Source organism: Tiliqua scincoides, chromosome 5 (genome assembly GCF_035046505.1).
Source record: "Tiliqua scincoides isolate rTilSci1 chromosome 5, rTilSci1.hap2, whole genome shotgun sequence".
Lineage (NCBI taxonomy): Eukaryota > Metazoa > Chordata > Lepidosauria > Squamata > Scincidae > Tiliqua > Tiliqua scincoides.
This window is the reverse complement of record NC_089825.1, coordinates 104,483,127-104,500,053: the sequence shown is the minus strand read 5'-3', so window position 1 is coordinate 104,500,053 and position 16,927 is coordinate 104,483,127. Positions and strand designations below refer to the sequence as shown.

At 44.1% G+C, this 16,927-nt stretch overlaps 2 protein-coding genes across 2 annotated transcripts; both read right to left on the bottom strand.

Annotated features, from left to right (window-relative positions):
- Positions 1 to 4,980: 4,980 nt before the first annotated feature.
- Positions 4,981 to 12,354, bottom strand: LOC136652834 (olfactory receptor 10A4-like). The gene is made up of 4 exons (XM_066629756.1): positions 12,336 to 12,354; positions 8,085 to 8,227; positions 6,133 to 6,163; positions 4,981 to 5,915 (listed from the first exon to the last, which is right to left on the bottom strand). The coding sequence occupies exons 1-4, from the start codon at positions 12,352 to 12,354 to the stop codon at positions 4,981 to 4,983; spliced, it is 1,128 nt and encodes a 375-aa protein (XP_066485853.1).
- A 100-nt stretch (positions 12,355 to 12,454) lies between these two features.
- Positions 12,455 to 13,411, bottom strand: LOC136652833 (olfactory receptor 5V1-like). The gene has a single exon (XM_066629755.1). The coding sequence runs from the start codon at positions 13,409 to 13,411 to the stop codon at positions 12,455 to 12,457; it is 957 nt and encodes a 318-aa protein (XP_066485852.1).
- Between the last annotated feature and the right edge of the window lie 3,516 nt (positions 13,412 to 16,927).

Genomic DNA, 16,927 nt, shown 5'->3' with positions numbered 1-16,927 from the left:
AGAATGGACACCCTGTAGGAGGAAAAGAAAGATACTGTAATTAAAATGGTAAACTTAATTTGATCAAATAGTTATATCCCGACTCCTTTTTTCTGGGGTGTTTTGCAATGTGCCAGAGCATATGTACATGAATATAAAATATTATTGTAATTTCTGCAGAAATCCAGGTCCTTTTGTTCAGGGACATGGATTTACACACGCATGCCAATATGATTCAAGATGTCCGCTTCCTAATGATTAACGTCTTTGCACTCTACCTACTACCCCAACATTTTATACCAACATGAGGTCCTTGTTTCCTGAGACATTGATTCAGACTACAATACCCCATCTCTTTCAGACATTTAACCCTATGAATAGTCGCCAGAGTCGGTTTGGCCATATGTTACACTTTTTGGACCACCATCATACTACCGGGACCATTCAAAATAAATAGCAGGAGATTTATATCTGAGACACGTAAACAAATGAAAGAGCTTCCTCTACTGTCGAGGTGGCCCTCCCTTCTCAGACTCTATGAGGGGCAAACATTTGTGCAGGCAGAGGCAGAACTTTGCTTTCCATTGTCTGCCTGCCACTATTTAGTATTCACACAAAGTTCTTGGAGCCGGGTCTAGTGCCTGCGTGCTAGATCAGGCTCAGTCGTCCCACCCCCTAATGCCAGCCAGCCAATCAGCTGGCAGCAAAGCCCTGCTGCCGGCTGATAGGGGGCTAGGCATGGCAATCATTCCTAGTGTGCCCATACAGGCACGCTAGCTGCCTTTATACAAAACATCTGGCATAGCATAGTAAGTGACTGTGTGCTACTATGTATGTTTACTCAGAAGTAAGTCCTGTTGTATTCAGTAGAATTTACACCCAGGAAAATGCAGAAAAGATTATATGTTAGGGTAACAGGCACCAAACCCTGGCCTTTGGGTTGAATCCGGAGCCTGAAAAATGCCCACAATATGTGATGGTGGTTGTTTCACCATGCAGTGTCTTACCTGTCCAGCTGATCTCTCCAGAAATTTGTGCCAGGCAGCCACTTCCACTGCCCATTACCCCAGCAAACTCTGCACCCCAGTTTCAGGGCAGAAGCAGCTGCTCAGAGTGATTTTCTACAGAGATTGGCTGGAAAGATGAGAAACTTTGTGGTGGAATGGAAAACACTGCCCATAGTAGGGAAGCCTTTTTCTTCACGCAGTGGTCTCGCAATTTGGAGACTGCTGGTTTAGGGCAGGGGTCTCTAAACTTTTCGGCCAAAGGGCCACATCAAATATCTGGTACAGTGTCGAGGGCCGGAAAAAAATTAAATATTAAAATTTAAATAAATACATTAGAGATAGAACTTAGATGGATGAATAAATGAATGGGCTCAAATGCCCAGGATTTCTCCAAGCACCAATACAGCCTAAGAAATAAAGCACACACTTAAATGGACCCCCATTCCCCCACCCCACAAGCACAACTCCGGTGCTTTGGTCAACAGGGCCAGAGTCTCTCAGGAGATCAGAGACTGGCCACAGGCGGGATAGAGGCTGGTTGCAGGCCACATCTGGCCCCCGGGCCAGGGTTTGGAGACCCTTGGTTTAGGGGATTGAGCTATGAGACAGGATGACCTCAGTTCATGTAATCTCAAAATATAACTGTATATGTAATCTCAAAATAAATGTTATCATTTACTGTCCACCTACTTTTGGTTCACCCTGTATATGTGAAACCAGAGCAATGGTGCTGGCTTCAGCCAACATACATCATACATCAACCTCCCAACTTCTGAGGTGGCACGAAAGTGCCTTATGGCACTTTTGCAGCACCTCTGGGCCAGAGCAAGGGACTTGCACTGGCCCAAGTGCGGTGCAGGATGGCACCCTGAATGTCTGATAGGCAGGCAACAAACACCCTCCCGTACAACAGCTTACTTTAAGAAGCAGCATATGCTCGTCTGTGCTTCAACCCTGTGCAATACGGTACAGCAAATGGAGACCTTTTAATTTATGCCCTCACTTAAGTTGATGTGACTTAATTTTTAAGGACAGCTCCTGGGAGTAGTCCACTAATGAATCCATGGAGGCTAAAAAACAAATATTTATTCAGTAAAATCCTGGAGGAATAGATCATCTAGAGATGTATATTGTCTAGTGATGTCAGAAAGGATAAATTCCTTGCAAAGTTTCATTGACTGGTTCTATTCCTTTGAACTAGGATTCTTGCTTTGATCAGAAACACACGTTCTATCTTGCAAGTCTCTGACAGAGGAGAACATCAGGATGTGTTAGTTGACAGATGCATAAATTTAAAAAAAATCTTAGAACTCCTCTTAATATCAACTGGTGCCTCCAATGCAGTATGCAAAGTTTCAAATTATATAAATTCTTCATACAAAATTGAAGAGGGGCGGAGCAGACGTTTCTGTGCTGGCTGGGTGTTGGAGGAAGCAGAAGTGGGGATTGAAAAAGCACCAAAAAAAGAAAAAGAAAAAAGGAAACAACCGCTTCAGTACAGGGTGGAGACATGTAAAACAGCAAAAGAAAACATGCAAAATCATACAAATCAAGAACATTCAGGCAGGGTACAGAACAGAGATGTAATCCAATACTCCAATATTTACAGGTGGGAATCTGTACTATGCATCAATAGGGAATTTTACGCAGCCAGCCCAGAATCCTTTTAGCACAAAGTGTGAGGAGCAACCTTTCATCATGCAAGGACAGCTTGTGTGCTTGCTTGCAATGCCCAGCACCTTGCCTTCTGGAAACTGGGACCATGTCATCAGCCTCAAAGGAATGGTGGCTTCAGAGAATTGCAAGCTGAAGACAAATGGTTGGCAACCTTCAGTCTCAAAAGACTATGGTATAAGCCTACAGCACCCAATATACCCAAGCAGTCTCCCATCCAAGTACTAACCAGGCCTGACCCTGCTTAGCTTCTGAGATCAGATGAGATTGGGCATGTGCAAGGACATCTAGGGGTGGAAACTGGTACTGCCTTTACAGTATTGTCTTGCATTTCCAGCCTTTAGAGGCCCTGCAGAGGCCTCTGCAATTCATTTGGAAGGACCATGAGAGGGATAAAATTGGAGTTATTTTATTAGTAGGGGCAGTCGAAAGTGGTAAATGTGAACTATCACGATTTACTGTGGAAAGGAGAATTTTAAGTGACCAAAACCAAAATCCCCTTTGATCCATACAATATAATGAAATTCACCAAATGCCTCCAAATTATCTTTGATTTGGGCTTGTTAAGATCAATTCCGTCACCCCCAAATTCCAACCTCAGCTGAACTCCAAAGCCTTTTTTCATTCCTCTGTAAGACGGAGCTGAGCTGTGTCCTCTGGAGCATCTTCAATGTGCTCCTTAGGTCGCAAACAGTGTAAACTGTGGTGGCGCACTACAAAATACAACTTGTTGCTCCTACTTGTGTTTGTTTCTACTTACCTGTGAACGACCCACTAAAGACATGAGACAACTACATTGGGATGACTGGGCCACTTTAGCTTTTACAGACATGCAGCAGGGAAACTCAAACCCCCTGTCAGTGCAGGCTGTATCTTGGGGGAGATGGACTGCCCTCCAACATTTCTCCAGTTAGGTTGGGCTCGAAACTACTTGACTCCTGTACCAAAGGCAACCCATCATAGCCACCCTTAAAGAATCAAGGCAATGGGATGGCATAGACCTCCCTAGAGTATATATGCAACACCACAGCCGATCCTAGCCAAGGGCTACAAAACCAGGGAACAAGCCTAACTGTTCTGGGCAAGCATCATGTGAGCAGTAGTGGTTTGCCTCTTTGCATTGCTGCGTCACAGTGGACACCAAAACGTACTCCTTACCTGTCCAGCCCACATTAAACCTGCCTAGGGGAAAACCCATTTAACGCATTTCTGCCCAGCCCACAGATATACCCATTTAGTCCCTGTTGCGTATATGCAACGTTGGGCAGAAATGGCTTAAATCACACCCAACATCATCAGTCGGGGTAGGCAAAAACTGCTAGTCTTTAGCCATTTGGTTAGCAGCAAAAAATTCTATCTGGCCCCCACAATGAGTGATTGGCTAATATCAGGTAAATAATTGGGACAGGAGGATAGGGTTGATTCACAGAAAACAACTGGCTTTGGAGCATGTGCACTGGAGCCAGTACAGGTTGGCTGTCTCCTTGCATTCCAGGCTAGTCACTCAGCTCATGCTTCTTTTGCAGTGATGACATCTGGTCACCCTGCCTTTGCTCTGGAGAGGGGTCTTGGGGCCCAATCCTATCCAATTTTCCAGTGCCAGTGTAACCGTGCCCATGGGGTGTGTGCACTGCATCCTGTGGTGGAGAGGCATTCATAGAGGCCTCCTCAAGCTACGGGAACATTTGTTCCCTTACTTTTGGACTGCATTGCAGTTGCACCAGTGTTGGAAAGTTGGATAGGATTGGGCCCTTAGCCTTTAAAAGAATTGGTTGCTCTGGGTAGCAGAGGTGTGGTTTGGATCCATTAGTAAAACTAGCCTTGGGCAATGGCCATTTTGTGCATTCTCTGAACTTGGTAGATGGAAGTTGCTTGATCTCCTGACTCTCTGCTAATGTTGCCTCTTTATGGTGCTGGAGAGGAGTTGTTAAATGTTTTTTCTTTTTTCTTTTTTTTTTAAATGCTTACCTTTCTTAAATGCTTCCCCAGCCCAGTCCTATGCATGCCTACTCAGAAGTGAGTTCAGTGGGACTTACTCCCATGTAAGTGGATTTAGGATTGCAGCTTTAATCAGTGGCTTCATCAGAACAAAGGGAACAATGTTCCCTTACCTCAGGGCTGCATTGCACCTGCTCCGGTGATGGAAATTTGGATAGGATTGGGCCCTCAGTTAGGAATTAGGTCATGGTAGAGCTAGATCATTGCTAGATCATGGTATTGTCACAGTTATCAAACCAGCAATAATGTCCCTCTATTTTTGGAATGTTCTTTGGTTCTGTTTTATTTACTCCATTTTTGAAATGTTCAGCTGGCTTTTGTTCTATCCAGAGGAGATTCTTGTAAGTGTCTTCTTGAAGGCTCCCTTGACTTCTTTATTTCTTAGGGTGTATATGATGGGGTTTAGAACTGGAGTCACAACAGTGTACATAAGAGAAATCATTTTGTCACTTCCTGGAGTGTAGCTGGATTTGGGCCTTAGGTAGCTGAATAGGGCAGTCCCATAGAACAATGTCACCACCATGAGATGTGAAGAGCAAGTGGAGAAGGCCTTCTTCTTTCCTTCTGCTGAAGGAAGCTTAAAGATAGAAGAAATGATACAGACGTAGGAGAGGATTATCAGCAAGAATGGACTCATGATGAAAAGTACAGACACTGCCAAGATAACAATCTCATTTTTCAAGGTGTCTGTGCAAGCCATTTTCACCAGTGGTGGGATATCACAGAAGAAGTGCTCAATGCGTTTAGAACCACAAAAGGGTAAGCTAAAGATCCACGTTGTCTGAGCAACTTCCACTGAGATTCCAGTGATCCACGAAGCAGCTGCCAGCCGTATACACACCTGGCGGTTCATGATGGCAGTGTAGTGCAACGGGTGGCATATAGCGACATAGCGGTCATAAGCCATGGCTGCTAGGAGGCAACACTCCGTCAGCCCTAGAATGGCGAAGATGTACATTTGGGCTGCACAACCACTTTTGGAGATGACCTTCTGCTCTTTTAACAAATGGATCAGCGTCTGTGGAACCACACTGGTGGTGTAACAGATTTCTAAGAAGGACAGGTTCACCAGAAAGAAGTACATGGGAGTTTGAAGGGAAGGGTTGAGTTTTATCAGCAGAATAATGAGCAGGTTTCCCAGTATGGTGATAAGGTATGTCATTAGAAACACCAGAAACAACACAACCTGCAGTTCAGCAAGGTATGAGAACCCTACCAAGATGAACTCATTGAGACTGGTCTGGTTCTCTGTAAGTTCTGCCATAGAATGGACACCCTACAGGAGGAAAAGAAAGATACTGTAATGAAAATGACAAACTTGATGTGGTTAAATATACAGTTATATCCAGACTCTTTTTTTCTGGGGTGTTTTGCAATGTGCAGGAGCCTAGGCACATGAATATAAAATGCTATTATGATTTCTGCAGAAATCCAGATCTTTTTGTTCAGGACCTTAACCACAACAATTCCCCACTGGTTTTGATCTCAGTATTCTCAACCCAATCCTAAACTTGTCTACTCAGAAATAAGCCTCACTAACTTAAATGGGACATCCCCCCAGGGAAATGTTGCAGCCTAAAATTGCAATCCTATACTCAGAAGTGAGTTCCACTCTTTTCAATTGATTTAGCCCAGGTGAGTGTGTATAGCAGTGTTTCCCAAACTGTAGGTCAAGGATCCACCAGTGGGTCACGATCCAATTTTTGGTGGGTCTTGAAACCCACAAGTTGATAGCTGACAAAGAAAATGCGTTGAGCATCAAGGAAACAAAAATGGAGCAGCAGCTACACATTTACTCATGAGTAGGCAACCATGCCTCGGTTCTTTGCAAAGGGGGAATGCAAGGCCATCTGAATGGTCTTGATCCAATGAACATGCAGCTTAACAAACACTCTAGAAGGCAGTTCATAGTAAAAAAAAAGGCCATAGAAGGCAATCCGATAGTTAAAAAAAAAGATAAAAACAGGGTTGAGCAGCTGGTAAAGTACAATATTTTTTTTTATCTCATAAAGCTAGGTGGGTCTCAACAGAGTGTCATTTAAAAAAGTGGGTCCTACTGCTAAACAGTTTGGAAACAACTGGTGTATAGGATTGCAACCTTAGATACATTTTTAGCATCAGTTGCTGATATGGCTGGGAAGAGAATCTGCCAATCTAGCTTTCCTGCCCCCCCCCTCCACACCCGTAATGTGATTCCATTTGCCCAGTGTTCACTTCCTAATGAGGTTATCTGGATGACTCCTTTGCACTCTGTCTACTAGCCTAACATTTTATATCAGTGTGAGGTCATTGTTTCTTGAGACACGGATCAAACTACCATACCTCATCTATTAATCCTCTGCACAGTCACCAGAGAGAGAAGGGCCATATGTTACACTTTTTGGAATGCCACCACACTATAAGGACCACACTAAACAAATAGCAAGAGAATCTGTGTTGATGACACATAGACAAATAAATAGAAGTGCTGCCTCAACTCTCAGCAAGGCCCTCCCTTCTCAGACTCTGTCAGTGGCAAACCCTTATGCAGGTGGTGTAAGAGGGAAGACAGGCAGGCAGTCGCTTTCCACTGGGTTGCCTGCCACCATTTTTTATTCACACATAGTTTATCAAGTGTATTAAGTTTTGTTCAAAACAGCTGATGTCGCATAGTGACAAACCATGTGATACTACACGTGTTTACTTAGAAGTAAGTCCTGTTGTAGTCAGTAGAGTTTACTTTACTCCCAGTAAAATGCACATAGGATTACAATTTAAGCTGAGAGACAGGACATCCCCAGTTCAAATCTCACCTCTGCCATGTGTCTTCAGAATAATGCATGTGAAATATTACATTAACACAGACATATAAATGTTAAATATAATTTATACTTGCTGCTGCATTAGCTATCCTGAGCAGCTTTTGGTTCTAAGTGAAAGGAGGAGTACTGATAAATAGAACATAATCCCATTCAGGCTTGGCAGGCTCTTAACGGTACAACCAGTTGCTATCACTGTCACCGCATCCCCTTACCCACCCACCCTAAACACACACACACACACACACACACACACACACACACACACACACACCCCATGTTCAGCAATGCAATTTTGCAAAATTTCTCCTTTAAAAAAAAATGTAATGCTTCATTCATTCAAACATGAAAAAGCATAACCAATCAGATCTTGTTTTTTAATCCAAAAATTAGACTCAGGCCCAAATCCTAACCGACTTTCCAGCACTGGCATAGCGGTGCCAATGGAACATGTGCTGCATCCTGTAGTTGGGTGGCACTCACAGAGGTCTCCTCAAAGTAAGGGAATGTTTGTTCTCTTATCTCACAGCTGCATTGCCCTTATGCCAGTTCTAGAAAGTGGGTTAGGATTGTGCCCTAAATGTCTATGGTAGGCAGGCAACAAACACACACCCACACAGCATCTTACTTTGCAGCAAATGCTTCTCCTTGCTTCAAAGCTGTGCAGCATGGAGTAACAGAGATGTTTTAATTTATACCCTCCCATAAGTTGATACAACTTAATTTTTAAGGAACGCTCCTGGGAATAGTCCACTAATGAATCCATGGAGGCTACAAAAAGAGAAAAAATATTTATTCAGCTAAATCCTGGATAAATATCACCAAGTGATGTCTATCATCTAGAGCAGCGGTTCTCAAACTCTCTGGGAGTTCAAGAACTGCTGGTGAGTGCTGGTGGGGATGGGGGTGGGAACTTCGAGGGGGGGGGATGTGCCCCAGCAGCACCACAGCAATCACAGTTCAATAGGCACCCAGAGGCTTGCCGGAAGTGCACTCCAACCTCAGATTGGAGCGATAAGACGCTTGTGGAAACCCGCAGAGGAGGCTGTGGGCCTCCTGGACCCTCTCTGAGTCTTGCAGATCCCCCTAGGTAAGGTGACAAGCCTCTGGGTGCCAATGGCGCCACGATCACTGCAGCACCACTGGGGCACCCATTCCTGAGCCATTCCCCTTTAGGGGGAATGGCCCTTTTTTATGTTTTATGATGGGTCGCAAAACACCACTTTGAGTACCACTGATCTAGAGATGTCAAGAAGTATTAACTACGGTTGATACATCAAAAAAAATTTTTTAGGGGGCAGTGGACGCCTAAATGCATGTATGATAAAGGTCTCAATAAAGACTCAGTATTTTGGCGGTGTGGTGGGAATGAAGCTGCTTTTACTCATAGGTTCTGATCATGTGCTGTGATCTAACACTTTTGGTTACAGGTTATAAGCAGTATTGAGAGGGCAATAAACCAAACATTAGAATTGATTGATATCATACATATATTATTGAATTATTTGCCATCTCTATGGAAACTGTTGAAAGGTCAATGTAGGTGGATCCTTTGCACCTTAATGGTTCCAAAACTTCAACTTCTTAAAGCATGGAAAGATCACCTGCGCATTTATATTAGATCAAACATTTACGGGCTTGTTGGGGCCCCTCCCAAATGCCCTGACCCCCGACTTACCTGGGAGCAGGCACCCCATACCCAGGGTGTGGAGGCTTCACTGTCCTTGAAGGGGGCAAAGCAGGTTGGCTCACCTCAACCAGCCAGAGGGGGCTGGCAGGGCCAACAAGGAACACTACAGGAAACAAGCCAGGAACAGGAAAGGTCTTTTCTGCCCCACCTGGAGGAAGGGGAGGGGCCAAAGGGGGCAGGCTTGCTCCATAAAGAAGGAAGGCCAGGGATGAGAGGCAGTCAGTGTGAAGCAGGGAGCTGTGAGGTGAACAGCTCCTGCTCCTAGGCTAGGTTTGGCCGCTCTGCTAGGGAGGAGGACAAGGGTGCTGGAACCCCCTCCCCCTCCAGCCAATCGGAGGCCTCCCTGGGGAAGAACAAGCCTGCTCCAGGCCCCTCCAGGGGAAGGCCCCTACAGGGCTCTTTCTATATTTGAACTTTCTTTTGGAACTTCTGTGCTATCTGGTGCTATTTTGAAGAGACACTTTGCCAACAGTCTGAGGCTAAAAGGCAAAGAAGGAAGGCCCACAGCCAGGGAGACAGACCAGGGACAGACTGCACTTGCTCCCGGTGTGGAAGGGATTGTCACTCCCGGATTGGCCTTTTCAGCCACACTAGACGCTGTGCCAGAACCACCTTTCAGAGCGCGATACCATAGTCTTTCGAGACTGAAGGTTGCCAATACTATGCTATCTGGTGCCTCCAATACAGAGTGCAATATTTCAAATTCATTTGTTCCAAATTGAAAAGGAGGTGGCAAGGTTTCTGTGATAGACTATAATATTAAACCTGATGATCCTTATTTGTAGAAATGGGGGGGGGGAGGATATCATGTAGCAGGGATACATTTAGAACCTTATCATGTGTTAGAATCCCAAATTAAACTGATCTTTTCACCATTGGGATTCTCATTCTACCAGTGGAAGTGATGCTGTAAGAGCATGTGTGATGAGGCTGTCAGTGCACATGGGCAACTGAATGCACATGCTGGTAGTGAAGCCTCTCACTGCCATCACCAGTAAATTGGGGACAGTTAGTGGAAGGAACAGGGCAGGAACATATGGGGTGGATCCCAGCCACTTGCTTCTGAAACTTGATTGTGATTAAACATGAATAGGACTGTGTTGTTCAGCACATACAAGGAACAAATGGGTGGACAGGGCAGCAGGAGTCATCACAGCATTGTGCAGTGTTCATAATCATATGGAGGTGCCATTATACATACAGTTTGCACACATGGAGGGACTGTTCATATTCTCATATGCTGAACTTGCGCTGATGGACCAGGCTACAATACTTTGCTCCTTAAACCATTGCAGGTACAACCTGTTTCTGGTTTGTGGGCAAATTGGGCCTTGGAAACATATATTTTTCAACATTATATTGTCCAAGGTCAAAGCCAGGGGCTGTCCAAGTCAGGAAGGCCGAATAGGATGTGGCATGCACTATACCATCATGCTCCTCCCCTCTCCTGATTTTCCCCTGGCCTGACCCACTCCCCTCTTCAATCTACCCTGACCTTCCCCCCAATCTGCCCTCTCAACCAACTTACCAGTGCTAATAAAGTGGAGGATCTGCAGGCTGGCTGCATCTATTTACATCCTGTGGGGATTTGCAGCCACAGCCTGCAGAACAGTGGAGGATTGGGCCAAAACTGGTACACCAGATTTGTGGAGATTCAATTCATCCCTAGCCATGTTGGGGTATCAAACTCATCTCAAACAGAGGGCCAAAGTTAGCATTCATGGTGCCTGCTGAAGGCTGGAAGTGACATTGTTAAACAGAAAGTGACATAATTACAAAGATGATGGCCAAAAAGAAACGCTTTGCATGCATACCACTGGCTCTCAGAGATTCAGGTACACGTTTACAATACCTGAAGAACAAAGAGTGCCAGTCAGTGCTGGGCCTCAGTGCCAAGAAGATGTTGCCATGGAGCAGCTGGCCATAAGTAATGCCGCCACTTGGCAGTGAGGACTCTTGGGATAGGGGAAGAGAGAGAGGGGAGCAGAACTGGGTGGGGGAGGGGAGGATTGGGCCTGGAAAGGGGTGGAGACAGCAGCGGAGTCGGCATTTTGTCCTCGCTGTTCTTCTGGGTGCCAAGGAGCTTAGGATTGGGTTGTTTGTCTGCAATGCTATCCTAACCTAGGAGTAAGCTTCATTGACTATAATGGGACTTACATCTGAGTAGATATGCAAAGGATTGAGCTTGTGCAGTGCAATCCTAACTTGTGCTGGAAACAGGCAGGCCAGGAGGCCAGCACTGTGTCCAGCACAAGATTGGGACCAGAATCAGATCAGCCGGAGGCAAGGGGAAACTCTCCCCCTTACCCCTGGGTAAGCCACCACAGCCCCAATGGGTCTCCTCAGATCTGCACCACCTCAGGAGGTGATGCAAGTCCAAGGAGAACAGAGCAGAGTTGCTTTGCGCTGCTCAGAGAATGAGGTTGGGATCCAGTATAACTGCCAGGTCCAAGCCCCACCTCCCACTCCCCACCCACCCCCGGGACCACCCACCACCCCCCTGGCCCAAAATGCCTCCTCCCCACCCTCCCCAGACCCCTGTGCTGGCCAAGCTCGGATGGCACAAACCCACCATCCCCAGGGTCCACGACGGCACAGTTAGGCTGGCACAAGTCTCTTGCACCAGCCTAACTGCCTCCAGAGTGGCACGAAATAGAATAGAATAGAAAATTTATTTTCATTGTATCCATGTACACAAGTACAACGAAATTAGGTGCTTTCGCAAGGTAAAACAAGACAAGATCAAAACGAAACAACAATACATCAAAATCAGGCAGACAACATATACAATCACCACATTGCTAAATCTGTGTTTGACATATCACTGTAACCCTGCATTTAATCTAGACACTGCACTGGGATAGAAGCCATTCTTTATGAAAGCGCTTTATGGCACTTTTGTGACACCCCTGGGCCTGTGCAAGGGACTTGTGCCAGTCTAACTACTAGTTAGGGTTGTGCCCTTAGACATTTAAAGTCAAGTCTAGTTTGAGCCCAAAGTTGAGGGTTGTAAATTGCATATTGTATTTTGGTTGGGAACATATGGAATCCTGCTTCAAAAGACAGCCATACAAGAGAATGAGAAACAAAAAAGGAACTTAGGGAATGTAATTATTGATGAGACGAAGAATTTGTTCCTGGCATTTGTTGATTTGCAGCGTCCATTCAGTGTGATTAACTATGTCTCACCTCCTACCGTGAGCAGCATGTTGACTTGTATCATATAAATGTCTCAAAGTTCATTTGATTATCTTTGGTCTTGACCCACAAATGTAAGTCTCATGCAAACTCAGATATTGTGAAAGACCCTAAATTCTAAAGGAGAAGGTTCTCCCACAAATCAGTTTCCTCATCGCCATTTTCACTTCCTTGTTCCTCAAGCTGTAGATGAGAGGATTCAATGTTGGCGCTAAGGTATTGTACAGAACCCCCACGAGCTGGTCCTTTTCCAGTGAGTAGCTGGAGGTGGGGCGAATATATGTGAAGAGGCCAGAGCAATAGAACAGAACCACAACAGTCAGATGAGATGCACAGGTGGAAATGGCTTTGTGATGCTGTCCTGTCTGCCGGTTGCTCAAAACGGCATGCAGGATGAAGGCATAGGAGGCCAGGATGAAGAGGAAAGGGCTAAAGCCTACAAAGATGCCCATTGTGTATAAGACAGCTTGGTTGATCGATGTGTCAGAGCATGTGATACTCAGTAATGGAGGGATGTCACAGAAGAAATGATTGATCCTATTAGATCTGCAGAAGGACAGGCGGAATGTGAGCGGTGTGTGGAGAGAAGCATTGAGGAAGCCACAAGTCCAGGATACAGCAGCCAGCTGTAGGCAAGTCCATTTGTTCATGAGCGTGCTATAGATCAAGGGGCAGCATATAGCAATGTACCTGTCCAGAGCCATAGAAGCAAGGAGGAATCCCTCAGTGCCTTGTAAGCTGATAAGGAAGTACATCTGTGCTGCACATCCCATGAAGGAGATGCTTGGAGGTTGAACTTGGAGTATATCTACGACCATTTTGGGAATCGTCACGGACAAGTAACAGATGTCAAGGAAAGAGAGATTGCTGAGAAAGAAATACATGGGGGTGTGGAGAGACTGGTTTAGCACAGCCACGGTGAGGATAAGGGAATTGCCCAGAAAACACATTGTATACACAGTGAGAAAGAAGACGAGGAAGAAGCTCTTCCCTTGCTTGATCTTGTGAAATCCCAGCAGTAGGAATTCCATGGCAGATGTTTGATTTCCAGAGTAGAGTGCACTCATGATGTCCAATCTGAATGCTATAAATAGAAGAGAGATTCTTAAGACAATTTAGCATTAAGTAGCCTAACTACTAAGTGCTGGATTTAGAGATAAGGAATTTATATCAGCCTGATCACATTCCTGACATGGTCTTGAGTTACTGTCCTGCTATACAGCTGATGCATTAGCCATTATCTGGGTCCCTTTGGGGAGAAGGGCGGGATACAAATAAAGTTTTTATTATTATTATTATTATTATTATTATTATTATTATTATTATTATTATTATTACTACTACTACTACTACTACTACTACTACTACAGTTATAGTTCAGGGCAATCATCACATCCATTTCAGCTATACAATATTCATAACAGAATATTCCACCCCAGATCCTTATGCCCCAGTATCCTCTGCTGCCTGGGCAAAGAAACACCATTTAAAGTGATAGTTCTCATACCTAGTACCTATTTACAGCATAGCATGTGTCCTGTGGTTGTTTTTAGATTAGGAGGTCTTTTAGCACAGGGAATCCCCCCTCCCATTTATTTTGCCATGCAAATCACTTAGTGAAATGATGCTGTTGAAAAGCAGAATAGAAATAGTCTTAATAATAGCAATATTATCAGACCTGACTTCTCATTCTCATACATCAGCAAATTGGTGCATGAAAGACAATTCTCAATCTGTATTATCTAATGTCAGAAACATCCAAATTTCCTCATCCCTTGATGCTTCTTTCAGTTCCAGAAATGTTAAAATCTTCCTCCTTTTCCCACTGTAAGAATTATGCCCATAACTTAGAATGGTGTGTATCAGCTGACCACATAGTTGATCTTGAACTGAATCTTGGGTAAACAGAGAAATGGTTAGCTTCTTCTCATCAGCATGACCACAGAGATGACCAGTTCAACAAGCCATTACATGTCCACCATGAAAAATGGTCATCTGTTTTTTCCTTATAAAATTTCTCGTTGAATGAAACTCATCTGAATTTTAGGATGTTGAGTTTTGCTAAATGGGATCCGGCAGGTTCCAGGAGGCCACTGCAGTGTGATTATTTTGAAAAAACCTGCAATAAAATCAGCAGTCTATGCTGGTATCTGGACATCTCTCCAGAGGTCGTATCCCACACAATATGGACCAGTCTCTCCACACCCCACCTAACTCCTTAGAAGTGATGAAAAATATGCACTGTTTACTGTATATAGTGCAGTCAGAGTCATCAGTAAAATTATAGAGTCTGTGTGTGATCGTATCAAGGCCTCTGTATAACCTGCTCTCTGTTTGGCTTAGATGAGTGCTCCATAGCCAATCTGTCCTGTGACTTCCTGGAAAACAAATGGTGACATGTAGACTTCCACCTGTTTGTCATCTGTATGTATAATGCTCAGGTCATTATGTGCAGGCCTAGAGAGGCCCAATGAATGTCCAGGGAGACATTCTCAAAGTTGATAAATGTCCTTGTCCAATGTGGGTCTGCAATTCTGCAAATAGCCTACCCTCAAAACCGTGGGGGCAAAATTACTCCATCACATCTCCTTATCACGTGTATTTTATTAAATGTGTGCTGGAATGAACCACAGAGGGAAACATGCATGTATATAAATAGAAGTATTCAAGAATTATCAAGACATGACACCTGCCCATTTTATTTATTAACTGATCTCCTGATGTGGCTAGCTCTATTGACCTCTGTCTGCTAATCCAGCATTGTTTCATGAATAAAACTTCACATCCCTTGGCAATGGTTTAATGCCCTATGTCTTGCTTTAACCCTGGTCTTAAACTAACATCTCAGTGGGAATGGATCAACCATTGGATTTTCTCTCCCTCCCAATTCTGTAATGGAGAATATACAGAAATGGCAAAAGACTCCAAATAATCAAAAGACTGAGTGCTTCGAGCAGTAGCATTGCATGCTCATAACAATGATATCCAATAGCTATCCCCATATTTTCTCCATCCTTTTTCCACCCACCCACCCACACAAATGCATAAATATGCAAAAGCTGCTTGTGGTCCATTTGATGTGAATATGAAGAATATGAATATGAAGGAATATTCCAATAAGATTCTCAAATGATACCCAATGCAAATGGCCACGCTATCTAGAAGGCACCCATCATCATACCCACTCATGCAGAACCGTACATCCTCCAGGGAAGAAGTGACCTTTCTTGCTGCTCAGGGTAGTCTACCATAGTGTGGCAACCACAAGACATTTATGCCTGCTCTCATTTGATGCACTTTAATTTTTAGGAGAAGCCCATGGGAGTATCCCACTAATGAATCCATGGGGTCTAAGAGAGTTGCAAAATATTTGTGCAATAGATGAAACAAAGCTGTATTAGTTGTAGAGATGCCTGCAAATACTTCCTTGAGATTTCACCAACTTGTGTAGCCCTTTGAAATCGTACTCTCAATTCTATCAGAAATTCACCCATCTACACAATTCTGCAGAGCACTTGTGTAAGGGCTTCTTTGGCTTCTTTGTTACTGAGACTGTATATGATGGGATTCAAAGGTGGAGTGTGAACACACAGTAAAACTTCATGAAGACTTGGGATTTGACAGTGCCCAAAGGGGTAATTTAGGAATGACTAAGGATACTTTTACTTTGTTTCTGCACTTGATCAGAATGTAGATGGAAAAGCAATTATAATTCTTTAGGCTCAGTAGATTAAAAATTTGTTGTGGACAATTTCACTCACTCACTCACTCACTCACTCACTCACTCACTCACACAGAGCATCATTTCTTAATGATGTACCCCATTATTGAACACAGATGTATATATTTATGAATGAATATGCATGTAATCAAGTTTTCAGAACCGAAAATCCAATATATCCACATGATCTTAAGATTTACTGATTTTCCATGGGAGATCCTTCCATACAAACATGCATACAGGCTTTTTATGTGTCACTTTACACTCCATACCATACTATTTATTTATTTAAAATCTTGGTAGGATGCTATTCAGAACAATGTTGTCACAAGGCAGCTAACAACCATCAAGCAAAACCATAATCCCAATAAATTAAAATAATGATAAACTACATTGTTAACCAAAGTCAATTGAAACATTCACAAATTATACACTTCAGGTTCACAGTACCTGAAGAACAAAGAGTGTCGGCAATGGGCCAGCACCAGTTGGAACTGGTCCTCAGCACCAACAAGATGTTGCCAAGGAGCAGCTGGTGGTAAATAATGCCGCCATTCAGCAGTGAGGACTTTTGGGGTGGGGAGGGGAGTGGAACGGAGTGGGGGAGGGAAGGATCAAGACTAGTAGGGGGTTGGAACCAGCAGCAGAGTTGGCATGTTGGCACCACTGTTCCTCTGGGTGCCAAGTAGGTTAGGACTGGGCTGTTAGTCTGCAATCCTATCCACACTTACCTGGGAGTAAGCCTCATTGACTATAATGGGACTTACATCTGAGTGGATATGCAAAGTATTGGGCTCTTAGGCATTTAAAATCAATTAAATGATCCCAATTTAATTCTAGTTTGATCCCAAGGATGAGGGTT

What these genes read in the sequence shown, in the direction of transcription:
- LOC136652834 (XM_066629756.1), bottom strand. An exon ending in GGAGAAGCATTTGCTGCAAA is followed by an intron (nt 6,164 to 8,084) that starts GTAAGATGCTGT and finishes AGACAAGTTTAG; the next exon opens with GATTGGGTTGAGAATACTGA. An exon ending in GAATACTGAGATCAAAACCA is followed by an intron (nt 5,916 to 6,132) that starts GTGGGGAATTGT and finishes ATTCTATGGCAG; the next exon opens with AACTTACAGAGAACCAGACC.
- LOC136652833 (XM_066629755.1), bottom strand. Translation starts at nt 13,411, where the DNA reads ATGAGTGCACTCTACTCTGGAAATCAAACATCTGCCATGGAATTCCTA.